The following is a 14,425-nucleotide window of genomic DNA, read 5'->3' on the forward strand; positions in this document are numbered from 1 at the left end:
CAACACTGGTGAAAGGATTTTCAGGAAGAAATCCAAATAGTGAAAATGCAAAACCACAACCCCCAAGACAGCCTCCCTAAACAGCACGTCTGGTGGTCAGGGGGGACATTGTTAAAATCGAGATATGCTGCTCACTAAGCTGCCTGACAGGAGCCAAGCCCCAAGTGGTTTGTGTCTCTCATAGATGTTCGCAAACCCAACACACCAAAAAAGAAAAAAAAAAAAGACTGGCTGGCTGGTTCTTCAGAGGCAGGGAGCAAGCAGCAACATCTGCACCTGGCAACCGCCAGTTACGAAGGGTGACAGGGGACTAGCTTCAGCGGATGGCTCATCCACAACCCTCCCTCCCAGCTTCCCACCTCCTCTCCAAGCCCTCCTCCCCTCAGCCAGCACATCAGACGGATGCATTTGACATTTACACAGCTTTCAACACTTCAGAGACAGGAGATTTATTCCGCCAGCGGCCCTGGCTGGAACCAGGCCTTGACCTGGGTTGGCCCCCATGACGACCCTGTAGCTCAGCCCTGAAATGAGGCAGGGCTGAGGAAAGAGGAGCAAGAGGGAAAAAACTGTGATAGGGAGAGAGGGATGGATGTCTCGATTCTCCTGGACATTTTCTCTGGCAGATTCTGATAGACGTGCAAGGGGAAGACAATAAGCGTTGCGCATCCCGGAGCACATTAAAACGACTGGCCAAATTAATCACACAGTTCCACTTGTCACACTCAGAGGACAGTCTGCCATGAATTCTGCCTCAGAGATAGAGAGAGGAACAGAGGAGGAACTTGCCCAGCTACGCAGATGCTGGCACGGCATCAACGACTGTGTGCCTGAATACTGATCGCAACCCTGTACTAGCTGCAAGAAATGTAGAAAAAAAAAAACAAAACAAAAAAGAAACAGAAAGAAAAAAGAAAAACAAAAACTGCCTTAGCTGCTGGCACAAGTGTCACTGTCACATCCTTCTCAAAATAACTCATCAAATAAAACCAATAGAAGTGAAAAAAGGAGAATATACATATTTATTTGTGTTTTCAATGCAAGGTGTGTTGCCAGCAGAATATTTTGTGAGGTATCATGGGGCTTGAGATCTTCCATTCATGGCACTCCAAAACAATGTTGGTACATGGCTACTGTATGTTGATTCATACAAATATTTACATTGCTTTATACTGTTGATTGAATGTCATAAAAAAAAAAAAAAAACTCTGACTGACGAGAGAAACAACAGCTGCTTCACTTGATCCTTTGTCCACATTTGTATGGTGACAAGCCAACAATGCAAAACTGTAAACGTCTTCATTCTGACAGGGAAGAAATGGCTTCAATTTAGAAGGCATCTCTCCTGGGACATATACTGAAATAGTGCTGATTGTAAGGGAGAAAGTACCGACAAACCCAGATCTCCTAGAGCGAGAGCACAAAGAGTGGGTAATGGTCCATTTAGATAGTCGAGGACCAAAGCAGTGTCAGATACTGGTGGAACAACACCAATTTCCTCATGCAATTTCCCTCCTGCGGAGGCTGTGATGAGGTGTGGGGACGTAAGCCCTGTGGCCACTCTGATGGGGCATGGAGGCACAGTGTCGGGCCCCCTGGGGGACCTCTTGTTGGTCCTGAAACATCAGCAGGTTATGTGAGGGTCTCTTTGGCCTTGCGGTGAAGCCTTACTTCAACTCAGCTTTCATCATTTATCAGTAGGGTGTTTTGTCGCGAGCTCCTATGTTCTCAGTCTCTCAAACAAACTTAGAGAGCTATGAGTCACTCTAAAAACAGCGTGGGTGCGCGCTTTCGCTTGTGTGTAAGCATGCAAGTGGGCTGGGATCAAAATAGTCATATAAAGAAATAAATATATTTGGCTGCATCACATGACCTTCCATTTCATGGCTAGTGTGCACCAAGTGGGGCAAGCACTAAAAAAAGGAACGTCAGAGCCGTGCTGTATTATTATTGGGGTTTACACAGCTCACAGAGCAACACTGCATTTAACTCTCTCAACCACAAAGAGAAAAACATCAACTGATTGCTCTTGACCCCACTTGCTGTATCTCAAAGCACCACCTAGCAAAGTGATTTGATCACAGGATCAAATCTATACAGCCATTTGACCCTTGACCTCCACAGCAGGCAGCATGGGAAGTCAGCTGATTACCCTGGGTCAGCCTAGGAGCTGTGGATTAGGAAAGTATTGATCTCAGTGAAGATGTAGGCTCCAGAGGGAATGAGATTGAGAGAAAAAGCTCTGCAGGGTAGAAATGATATCGACCAGCAGAAGAGGCCTAGACAGGCTCACACGTAAAACCATATTTGAGCTTGGGACCTCAGAGTTGGCTGTGCAAACAGAGACGGATTCAGCAAAAGCTCCTTTCATAGAGGCCCATTGAAAGAGGACAAGGGAGAGAGCGAGAGTGAAGGAGGATTGAAGAAGACAAGCTCCGAGAAATGCTCTTTGCATTAGCCAGACACACAGAGGCCTCAGGTTCAGAGCTGACACACTTAAAGGAAGCAGGGGCCATGTAAATCAAACCAGAGTGAGGAAAGATATAGTCCTGACCTGGGTCCAAACTAAGCAGACTTTAACATTACCCAGAGTCCATGTAAACAGCACCGAGACCTGACCGCTCTCTGTTTCACTTCCATGCAAAGTATGTGGTGAGGTCAAGGAGGAAGAAGGGGAGGATGTGCACGGACAGATTGATGGTGATAGTGGTGGGGGTAAACTTGACGAGCTGTCCCCCTTCTTCACTAAATTAAAGGACCGCCTTGTCCATTTCCAACAAGAAATCCCTCATCCTCCGCTTTCTGAGGGAGTGACAGAGCCGTCTGTGCTGCCGATGTGATCCTTGGAGTGGTTTTGGGAGGGAAAAACAGACAGTAATGGCAGATGTACGAGGGAACAGGGAGCATTTATTCAGCTCAGAGTAAAAGAAGAAAACTGCCAGAAACCTGAGGGGATAGGGAATACACAACTGTGTTGTGAATGTAGTCATGGAAGAAAAATGGAGACATAGGTAAAAGAGGATAAGAGAAAAAACAAAACCACAGATTTATGTTTTCTTCACACCCTGTCTTTCATAAGGCTCCGTTCGGTTTCTTCTCATCTCTGCTGACTGCGTGACTAGCTAGCTCACTGTCTCTGCTTTAGAGGTGAACACACACGTACATGTACAACCCTTAGTACCTCCCAGTGTTTTGACATGGCCCAGGGCCCAGTGCTGCTCAGCTGCAGCGGCAGACGCTGGGCATTGGAAATTTAAGTCGGGGCGTAGGAGAAATTAGGCGAGGAGGCAAGGAAATGGGATGTTGACTTGAACTGGCCCTGGGGGCAGCTGAGAGTCTCCCTGTGCAGCTCCGCTGGCTGCCTGACAGTTTGATGGAGCGAGTGGAGGCTTCCCCGCGGCCCGAGCCTCCGTCTCTAACACTGATGTAGCTCAGTGAGGAACAGATTGAGCCTCCAGGCATCGCTCTGTACTGCTACTCCCCTCCTTTCTCACTCTTTCTCACTCTCTGCACTGCTACTACTAGCTCTCTCTCACTAATCCTGTCAAGCCAGCATGTACACACAGCACATATGCATGCATATACATACTGTACTATATGCATTCATGGAAAATGACATACTGTATGCACACATAAAGACATTTATATACACAGAAATCACAGCAACACCCACAGAGAGCTTGGCTCCCTCCTTCCTTCTCTCCCCTACAACAGTAATGTGATGAGCACTACAGATGCTGTTTACTGAGCTCTGGCTGACACACAGGAGGAAGGAGGAGGAGAGGGAGGGTGGGATGGAGGAGCAGGCAGAAGGAGGTAGAGTCAGGGGGCTGGCAGGCCACAGCCGTAATGAAAAGAATCTGGCGGCAGCCCACTGTGTGCTGGTCATGAGAAGCATGTGCCGCCGGGGGGCTCTACTGCTAATTTCAGGGGGCAGCCAAGCGTTTCACGCTAGACTTGTCATCGGGCCAGAGGGGGCATTCATACTGGGTGACAGCAATTGCGAGAGGGTGGGTAGGGGGTTTGGAGAAGGGGAGTGAAGTGAGAGGGAGAACGTTTCAAGCTCCCTTCCCCCTCTCTGCACCTCCTGTCCCCCCTCTGCAATGATCAAACGTTATTGTAGGCAGGGTACAGAATTACAAATGAGTGTCCTGTGGCAACGGCTGCAACTGGATTTAAGTCTCCACTCTGCTCTCTCCTCAGGTGGCCACGAGGGGCAGACCTCATCCCCCAACCCCTGCTGTCCAGACAGGACTAAACACTTGCATTTTCCTAGTTAACATGACAGTAATAATCTGTTACAAAAGCAGGTTCGTGTTGATAAGCCCCACATTCAGACACAAAGATACTGATTTTGCATGTAGCCATGCCTCTGATTTAAAATATTATTCTCCTGCGATTGTTAATTTAATATATAGTGTTAGAAATATTATGTTATATTACAAAATCCATATATATTGTGTCATTATAAATGTTTTTAAAGTCTCTAAAGGCTTTCTTCACAGGACTGGCAGTGTGTTACAGGTCAAATGACCATCATCGGCCTGGGGATTTTGGTTTGTGCTTATGTCTTCTTTTGCTCAACCTAATGAGAGCAAAGTCACTGGAAATCATTAAACAGGTGAGAGATAAAAAAGAAAGAAAGGGAAACACCCAGTTATCCTGAATCCTGCATCACGGATCCAGTGAAATGAGATGGAGTAAGGGCGGTAAAGAGATGCAGAGGGACAACTGGGGCCACAGAGGAGCTGATGGGAACAGCTGGCTGCCTCCATCTTAAAAAAGGAGTACCTGGCTCTATAGTCTGGCAGCCAGTGAGAGACGAGCAGGGATGAAAGGAGAAGCGTCAGATATGGAGACAGTGATGAAAGGTGGGTGGTTGATGGTAGATGAGTGGAAGTGGGATAGGGTGGGGGATTAACCAGCTTGCAAGGAGAAAACTTCTGTTCATTGCCTCTGAAACAAGCCATCACATGAGAGAGAATGGAAGGGATGGGAAACAGAACAAGAGGCAGAGAGCAACGTGGAGTGAGGGAGGAGAGAGAGGAAAGGAGGAGGCAGCCACATTGCACATCTTCAGGCTGTGAATAATTTAGCGGAGCACTGGGGAGACGAGACGAAGATGAACACAAAACACTGGCAGCGTTTGACCTAGAGCTGCAGCTACATCAGTGCACATCACAGAGCGGAGAGAGCGCTCTTTCTCGCTCTTCCTCCTGCTTTCCCTCTTTTCTCTCTTTTGCTCTTCATCTGCCTCCCTCTGTGTCAGGGAGGAAACAGCTGTACGCTATTCTTGTTTCGCCTCACATTCTATGAAACTCAACAGAATGGCTGACAACTCTGTTTCACGAGAATCTCTCTTTCTCCCTTTGTGTTTTGGGCACGTTGGAAGAGCCTCACGGAAAAGGAATGAGTGCACATACAGTATGGGTTGTACTGTATGGCACCAGACTGCTGAAACAATCACACCTCTATTATATCTTTGGTAAATCAATATGTTATAAACTGAAAAACTGAATTTAAAGTCATTATGTTAGGGCTCTCGGAAGCTGTGACTATTTATTGACTAACTCGTAACTAATTAGGAGATCGTCAGTCATAAAAATTATTATTAGTTGCTTATATTTTACTTTTTTATTAATAAATCTGACTTCAGGAAATACATAATTGCTACCCAAACATTGCACAAATAGGATGTACTAGTCCTATTTAAGTGTGTAAAAATGCCATATTCAGTGAATAACGCCTTGCAGGTCCGCACCAACACATGAAGCTGTATAAAAGAGGGATAGTGTGGTGAGCAACCAAGCAGCAGAAACTGAGGACAGCAGCAGTAAATAACAGCTGCCCTGTGATTAGGCAGGCACAGAAGAGGTTAAACAGGGCTCGTTCATGACGCCTTTTCCAAGGTGCCATGAATCACCTCACCTGCTGAAGTGTGCGTCTGTGTGTGTGTGATGAAAGGACCACTGGGCATCTGTGGTGGGAGTGACAGTTGGGCGGACAGAGGGCGGTCTGATCAACCCAGAAGGGAGGGGGCAATTTATTACTGTAATTAAGGAACCGTGGGAGTAGACGAGCTGAGATTGTAAATGCATCCTCACATGCACATAAAGTAAATCTCTACATTTGAAGTGATAGTGTGAGCAGCGTAAATGGTATTTAGTAAAAAATGAAGAGGGCCGAAGATGGCAATCAAACAAAACATTAGGGAACTTGGTTTCCTCTCTTTATTTTCCTGCCTCCCTCCCTCCCTCCCTCCAACACCCTCTCCTGCTATCTGTGGCTCGGTCTGCGTGGCTGATATTAATGGGATGTCCCTTGTTTGTAAATGTGCCAAGTTGTGTGCACCACTGCAGGCTGTCTATTATAGCAGGCCTCTTGGGCAGCTTTTCCATATGGCGTCACATATGGCACTCAGCAGCATCAATTAATGTTGTTATAATACTGATTTTTATGTGCTAGGGTTTCACTCCTTTCCGCTCGTCTCTACCTCTTCAACCCCTCCCCTTTTTTCCTTGCTGTCACTGATTCTTTGATTTTTCCTCCTGCCTCAGTTTCTCAAACCTCAACAACCTGGCTTCTGAAGAGTAGATTAAAAAAGTTTTCTATTCCAAATTCTCAACTCTACCCAAACCATCTCAGAGACCTTGAAAATTAATTTCTACACTGCAAAAGAAGGGTAATACTAGTGCCAATGTGTCAAAAACTTTGCATCTTCCCTGAAGGTGTGACTCTTTGATCAAATACAAAGACAAATACAACACTTAGACTGCCCAAAACTATATTATAACATATCAAATGTAAACAACTACACATTGTGTTGACATCACCTATTGTAGCTTTGGTCACATTAGACCAGCATCAGGAACTATTAATATGTTAAATTAGACCTGTATTCATGCACAAAGCAATAGGCAGATGGATGTAAGAACAGAATCTGAGAGGCCTTTTTGTTCCCTGGTGCCTTTGGAGGTGGATCTGACAGGAAGGGAACAAGAGCGTAGCAAAAAGCCCCGCTTAAAAAAGCTCCCAGCCACACCAGCCTTGTCAGCGACGCCACAATTAGAGACTAGATCACTGGCGCTTCCCAGCGAGAAACATCTCACCACCACTCCTCAATGGAGCTCTTTCGTTTGAGGAACACACTCAAAGTGGGGTTTTAAAACGTTTCGGATGGCTAATCACTCTCAGGATGAAAGGCCCTGGCGTGTTCGTTTGTCTCAGCGTGGGGAGCTTCCCTTGCCGTTTCTCTGTCTCTGATTCTGATTGTTTTTGTTCGTTTCTTTTTCAGCAGGCAGGCAAGGCAGGCGAGCTGGCAGGCAGCTCTGTTTGAAGGTGCAGTCAGACCCGAGTGCAGGCCTGATGCTTTGTAGTGATATTTCCAGCAGCACAATCTCATTACTTTTTGACGTGGGTGATGCGCAGGGGCGGATTGTCATTTCATGCTGTCAAAAGTTCTGCGAGGGAACGGAGACAGGAGCGGAACTTCAATGACCTACATGCCTCTGGCTCATCAAGACTGAATATATTAAACCAAATAACACAGATAAAAGCCAATGAACCAGATCCTTGAAGACGCATGTAAACTTAATGTCCAGTCCCCAGGGATGTCGATGGAATCTCTCTTCTTATCTAAGGTCTACTTCACAGCCTCCTAAACCTGTACATCCACTGAACCTAATTAACCTACATACTGAACGGCATATATACTCAGCCAGCGTATGCACACTGTAGCTAAGACAAACAGGTCTTTGTTCGTCCTTGATAGAAAAGTCCTCAGGGCAGCATCCCACACCTTTCAAAGATGGTGAGAGCTCCTGGACATTTTCACATGGGACAATCATTGGCAGCTCCCCTCTCTAAAAAAAGTGGGGGGTATCCCTCGAAGTTGATTTCACACGGAGTTCTTTCAATACAGAGAAAAACTTTGCTCTGTTTAGGAAGCTGCCAGGCACTGATTGAAGCGCCTGGTTACCATGCGAACCCCAGCCTGTTGCTGGGGTGACTGTCCCAAAGTGCTTCCTGGGTAATTTTCGAGGTCACTGGTTTGTGCACGCCTATGTGGTGCAGATGGGCCCACCCTCATTCAGGGCGCAGCAGGAGCTCTTTCATTAGAGCCAGTGAATGGCCTCATTCATCCCCTTCACCTCAATTGGTCACGCTGTGTCTCTGCAGAGGGCCTAGGACAAACTTTTCTCTCTTTCCACTCCCTGATCTTCCATGCACCACCCACCTTAGTCATGCTTCACTTTTGTTCATGAGCAATGGTGGCTGAAGCTTCAAGGCTCATCTTTGGCGGCAAACTACCTCGGACGGACTAAGAGGTGGAATGTAAAGGACTGCTGATGTTGCTGTCTTTGTTTATCTTAAAGAACGTCATAAAAAAGAGGCAACACATGACACATTATCAGTCGATCGAGATGAAGATTGACTAAATTTTTTCATTTTGTGGAAATCTGGCAACAACAATCTAACATGGCTGCCTGAAACAATTTAATTTATATCTGTAGATATTTTATGGTGTATGTTTATGACATATTAGTACACTACTCCATTTCTATCTCAGTGCTGTATAAAAGACCTCAAAGAGTCGATCCAGCCATTTCATTTCCACAAGTTCTGTTTCTCTCTACTGGGTCTCTCCTGTAACTCCAGTGCTTGGCCATGCTAGTGTGTCCTCTATTCCCTGCTGCTTTTTGGCCCTCAAGTGAGTCTCAGGTTTGGCCTAGTGAGAACTGACTAATTGTCTTGAGTTGTTAGTGTGCCTGGAATGGGATCCACTCTAATCGGTGACAGGGTGCACAACAATTTTGTTTCTCCCTTCGCCCCCCCCCCCCCCCCCCCCCTCTCTTTTTCTCCTTCTTACAGCAGATTTACCCCCTCTGCTTCTCAAGCTACTGAGCTGTAAAATTGAGTGGACGGCAGGCAGGATACAGAATGAGACCTGGCATTGTGGACTCACTAACCTTGAGGAGGGCCACTGCTGCTGGCTGCACCTAAAGAGATGGAGACAGAACATCAGCCATATTGGACTGAGGAGGGTTAAAATGAGGAGGAAGGAAAGACCAAAGGTAAAAAGAAAGGTGGAGAGCCTTTCTAAAGAAATAATAAGACAGTTTGGTAAGGAAGTACTAAATCAGCATGAGACTAGACAGACACAAATAGATGACAGGTTATTAACCACAGAAAGAGGAAAGGAGAATGCATTAGGTATCATTTACAGTAACCTTGTTTCTCTTCTAATTCCCGGTTCTTCCCCATCTCCATCTTTATGGACTTTGTAATGTTTAGCACAGCTAATTCCTCAGCTACTGAAGAGCACATGCAGACATAGTGAATGTGCCAAACTCTGCAATTAGTCCAGTAAAATATACAGTACATGTTTTGCAAAAACAGTGTAGGATAAAAGTGGCCCCTGGAGCACGTTTCCTAGCACTTCTAACAAAACTATTCTTTGTAATGAAATTAACTTGTATAGCTGCTCTTGGAATCCGAGCAATCAATTACTGTGAATCACAAATACACTAGCTGTGGTTTAGATGTGAACAAATGAAGCCTCAGTCCCTTACAGATAAAATTAGTGCTCTGAGCTGCTCTCTCTCCACGAGAGATTAAGCAGGTTTGTACTCTCCCAGGCGGGCAGCGCTACCCCCTCCAGGGTGCTGCACTATCATTTGCAGGAAAATTACTTCAGTAATGAAGAATCCAGGGCCATAAATCCTCATGGCCTCACCTTCCTTCACCGCCCAAGTGTCGCTGAACAGCTAGTAAAAATTCCCTTTAAAAAATTCATAGCGCAATTTTGCTCAAATCCCTCCCAGCAAGCACAATTATGGAACTTTCATCACAATTGATTTATGTCCTGGGATAAGAAAGGGGGGGATTACTAGGAGGGGAGGAGGACGTTGTGAAGGGAAGGGAAAAAAACAAGTGGTAAATCATTGTTTTTAAAAACAAAGGTGTAAGTCCTTATGTCACTTAGTGTAGTGCAGGCGATAGAGAAGTTCATGGATAGGGGGAGGTGGAAGAGGGAAACAAATGTCTGAAGGGTTTGAAAGCAGAAGTGAAATGGCAAAAAGGAGGAGGAGGAAAGGGGGATGGGGGCGAAAGGAGCGGCATTCCGCTTGATTAATAACACTAATCAAATTATACAGTGTTCCACTGTGCCCTGAAATCTGGGGCCATAATGTCCTCTAATGGCGAGGTTCATGGAGCTAAACTTCAGAGAGAAAACACGGCGCTGACTGCTGCATGCCTTAATGAAGGCAGTAAAACATCCATTTCCAGAAGCCATGAAATGAAAGGCAAGATTGTAGATGTGCACCCAGTGGCTCCCCCACTGCAAAAAATGGAAGGCTGTTAACACAAAAGACAGTGTTGGAGAGAGAGAGAGAAAGATAGAGGGAGAGAGAGACGCGAGGCCCTAAAAAGAGAAATGAGGAGAGAATAATACAAGTGAAGAGATTTAAAGGGCAAGAGCACCAAGAGTATGTAGACATAAAAAGAAAAGGGATGATGAAGTGAGGACAGAAAGATAGATTGGTAGATGCCCTCGGTACTTTATTTCCAGAGAAGTCTTCTGGCATGAAGACTATGTCTGTCCACTGATTATGGATGAGCCAGGCTGCTTTACTATGTCTGTTATACTTAGTACTGCTGACAGCAGCCACAATTCATCACTATTTAGCTGCTGATGCACCTAACCACAGCATCCTCCCCCTCATCTATCTCAATACCACTCCATTAGAGAATTCCCTCTGTCCATCCAGGCATGCGTTCTGTTGATCCATCTATCAATCCATATTTCCATCTATCCATCTAACCATCCATCCATCCATCCATCCATCCATCCATCCATTTGTCTTTATGTTGCCTGTTGTCTGTCTGTTTGTCCATCATTCCACTGTCAGTCCATCCACTACTGGCTGTCCATCTACTATACATATCAGTCTATCAGTCCATTCAATCTTGTGTAAATAAAATTGTGTACTGAAACATCTGACACATACAGTACAACAATATGTTCTGACCTTAGCTGTCGGCTACATGAAGTAGGTAATGGGTTAGCTTGTTATTTCTAGGCATTATGCCAACAGGCAGTATGCACTCTACGCTGTATGTTTGGCATATAATGTCTCCCACAGTCTAAGCATAATGTGTAAAGAGGCTCAAAGTATAGTCCTGTTGGAAAGTCTGCTCTATTAAAACAAACTGAGACTGCAGACAGATTTATACAAAAGCATTATGGTTTGCATTTAATCTACTAAATTGCACATGCTACAAACAATCAAATCAGCCTTTGCATCTTGAGTAAAGCAAATGTTGTTCGTAGTCCTTGGGGCAAAATTTCATCTGGAGAGCAAGGGAAAAAAACAACAAAGCTGAGAAAACACAGATTGCTATTGTTATTATTATCATAATTACCCTTGTGCTTATCATGCAAGCAGCCTCAATCACGATGAAATACAGTTTCATTTGATGAAGCTTCCTGTTTTGACTGGCTTGAGTTTGGGAAGCCCACACTTGGCTGGCATGCCAAAAACTCAATCAGGCGCAATTACATAGCCATCAGATAGAAATGTAATTGATTTGAAAGCTGACATGAGATATAACTACATTACAGTGGAGGCACAGTGGGGAGGCTCTTTGGGGACAGGGCCTACAGGGAGCTCATTACCGCCAAGCTTTGAATTATTGAGTGCTAAGGCAGTGACATTGAGGAATAGAGGCGGGTGATTGGCTGTAACAACTCTGCAAGTGTTTATCTCAACTTACAGCAACCTAAGACATCTTAAGAAGTGATATGCCCGTGCATTAATATTGCAAGGGAAGAAGTTGTAATGGTTCATAATTGAAAGGGTTCAGGCCAAGGTAGAGTCCATGGGTGAGCATCACAGCTACCCTTTCCTCCTCTAGTACTGTAAATGCAATGAACTGAAGCAAAATACAATATAAAATAATACACTATTACGTGATCTTAAATAATTCTTGGTTGCTTTGGTACCCATTTCACTTGAGGGAATAATTACTTTCACAAAACTAACATCTGCTTGGTAGTTTGAGCTTGCTGGCTAGTTTCATAGCTAGAAGCAAAAGAAACTTTGCATGCACTTTAAATCTGTATGTAGCAATGTGCCAGTACCTCTGTTATTCTAAAAGTAACATTTCCAGTTATTTCCACTTCTCAGCTTTACAGACACAAAGAGATAAAATTAGGTGATAGCCTCCCTCGAGCTTGGGATGCAGAAGCACATCTGCCTGACCCTGACCATCAGCCTACGGGCCTTCCTTAAAGTGGTGAGAGGTGACTGTAGAGAGGATAAAGATATAAGTCACTGCAGAGGGGCCTTGGCATCCCTCAGGGAAATTGATGACTGCCTACCTCTGGGAGAGCTATGCCCTCTAGGCTTCTGCCACCGATCTCCCTCCGCCTCCTTCATTCTTCTATCACTCTTCTCTCTTTGCTCACACAGCCCTCCTGTGAGCTTTCTCACAAAAATGAGAACTCAATTAATTCAGTCAAAATGAGGATGAGGGTGGAGGGGGAGGCCCAGGGAGCCCAAAGAGACAGAGAATGAGAGAGAGAGGGAAGACTAACAGAGATACTCGTTGATCTGCGGCCTGGAAACTGCAAACAGAGCACAGGGTGACTGTGCATGTGCATTAAGTCTTTAGCCAGTTTATCCCATCTGCAGTTTAAACATGGCTGATGAGTGAATGCTCCTCAATATAGGAAGGGATGCTGGGTAAACAGACAGGCCAGCGGGAGGCAGACAAGGAGAAAAGAGCAATGAGACGAAGACAGAGCAGACGTGATTTAAAACATCACCTGCATGTTTATTACACGGATGTCCACACTCTCAATCAAAGTCTCATGTCTTTGATTTAAACTTTCAGTGATAACTTATACTACATTTTAGCCATTAGGTAAAATTACAGTTGTAGTTGGCTGCACTAGATGCCCTTAGAATAACCTACATAGCACTATTATTAGAAATACCTCAGGGAATGACTTACGAAACTGTGATGTGTACAGACCACATGTAAGTCAGTTTATGAATGTGAACTGTGACCTTGAGAACAAAGGCCTCATGCTAAAGATGCAAAGTGTGGTGGGATAGACAACAGTCATCAATCTTGCGTGAGCCCGGTCACCCTGCCTAATGGTATATTATGGTGCTACAAGCCACCACACAGCTCAGCTAATTTTCTCACAGCCTTGCAGAAAAACTGGCAGAAAACCAGCTGTTAACAGGGGCTGCCGCCAGGTTTGAGGTCACCAGCGCACACGCACCCACACATTCATAGACGTTTTAAGGACACACAGAATGTGCAATATAAGGTAGTACACTGCAGCAGTCCCAGGAGCTACATATGCTAAGTAGGCAAAAAACTAATTTACACTGTAGCCACTTTTTTCATCTGGACTGCTGCTTAATGTACACAACTGTTTTCTGTGTGTGTCACCGAGAACTAAAAAATCAAATAAAAACAAATGACCCATTTTTACCGTACGACTACTTGATGTTATCTCTCCTGCGAGGCTGTTATAAAAGTAGCCACTTCCCTCTGACGGAGCGTAAATCTCTCAGTATTCTGGGATATTTTTATGTTTAATTTTGACTGTAGTGCATATATTATAATGTTTTACCAGTCCCAGCTCTAGGACACAGCTAGTAAAACAGACGAGTCAGACAGTTCCAAATTTTCAGATGATAAATACCTTGCATGTAAGGAGCCAGAGGGGATTGTGGCAAATGCATTTCCAAGAAAATCACTCTGCCACTAGTACTTAGGGTGATTGAATAGCCTGTAAACAGAAGCAGCAGACTTTCTTGACGCTCTCTGGGAGATACTAATACAGTTGTGCTTCCAGCAGCTGAAGGGAAGGAAGGAGGTGGGGTGCTGAAGTTCATGAACTGAACAGTGGGTGCGGGAGCTTTGAAAATTACCCTGTCTCTGCACTTAGCCTGGTCTCTGAACTGAAACGGCAGAGTGAAAGCACAAGACTGCAGAGCGAAGTACGTCAAGTCAGTCATAAGACACCCTTGGTCAATGGCTGATAGTGTTCCTCGCATTAGCCCAAATTAAAATTAGATCTATCTTTAACAATCTAATAAAAAAAGGCCATATGATGACACTTTCCCTCATTTATGCTTTCCATCTTCTCCTTTACAAACCCCCGAGCAGAATAAATTCTCCTTTGTTCATGGTGCTCATAAAAGAACTTTTTAGCTACCCCGCCAGCATCTTTTCTGTCTATGAAATTTATCACAGTCAGAGATCATTTCACCCAGATCTATATCCAATCAGGAAAGTGTGAAGGCTGCAGATAGTCTTGTTGACACTGCAGGTCAAATTAAAGGCAATCTCAACACAAAAATTAATTAAGCACACAATTTTGCAATTCTATTTCAATTTA

General features: G+C 44.8%; 1 protein-coding gene across 8 annotated transcripts in view; it reads right to left on the reverse strand.

Annotated features, from left to right (window-relative positions):
• fbrsl1 (fibrosin-like 1) overlaps positions 1–14,425 on the reverse strand; it is a 244,229-nt gene that overhangs the window by 88,296 nt on the left and 141,508 nt on the right. For 6 of the 8 annotated variants that reach the window (XM_026342355.1, XM_026342354.1, XM_026342357.1 and 3 more), the window contains exon 5: positions 8,970–8,999. The exons of the other annotated variants lie outside the window; for them this stretch is intronic. In XM_026342355.1, the coding sequence (XP_026198140.1) occupies positions 8,970–8,999 (30 nt within the window). The remainder of the gene's footprint in view (positions 1–8,969; positions 9,000–14,425) is intronic. 8 annotated transcript variants of the gene reach the window in all.

This window comes from Anabas testudineus, chromosome 9 (genome assembly GCF_900324465.2).
Source record: "Anabas testudineus chromosome 9, fAnaTes1.2, whole genome shotgun sequence".
Lineage (NCBI taxonomy): Eukaryota > Metazoa > Chordata > Actinopteri > Anabantiformes > Anabantidae > Anabas > Anabas testudineus.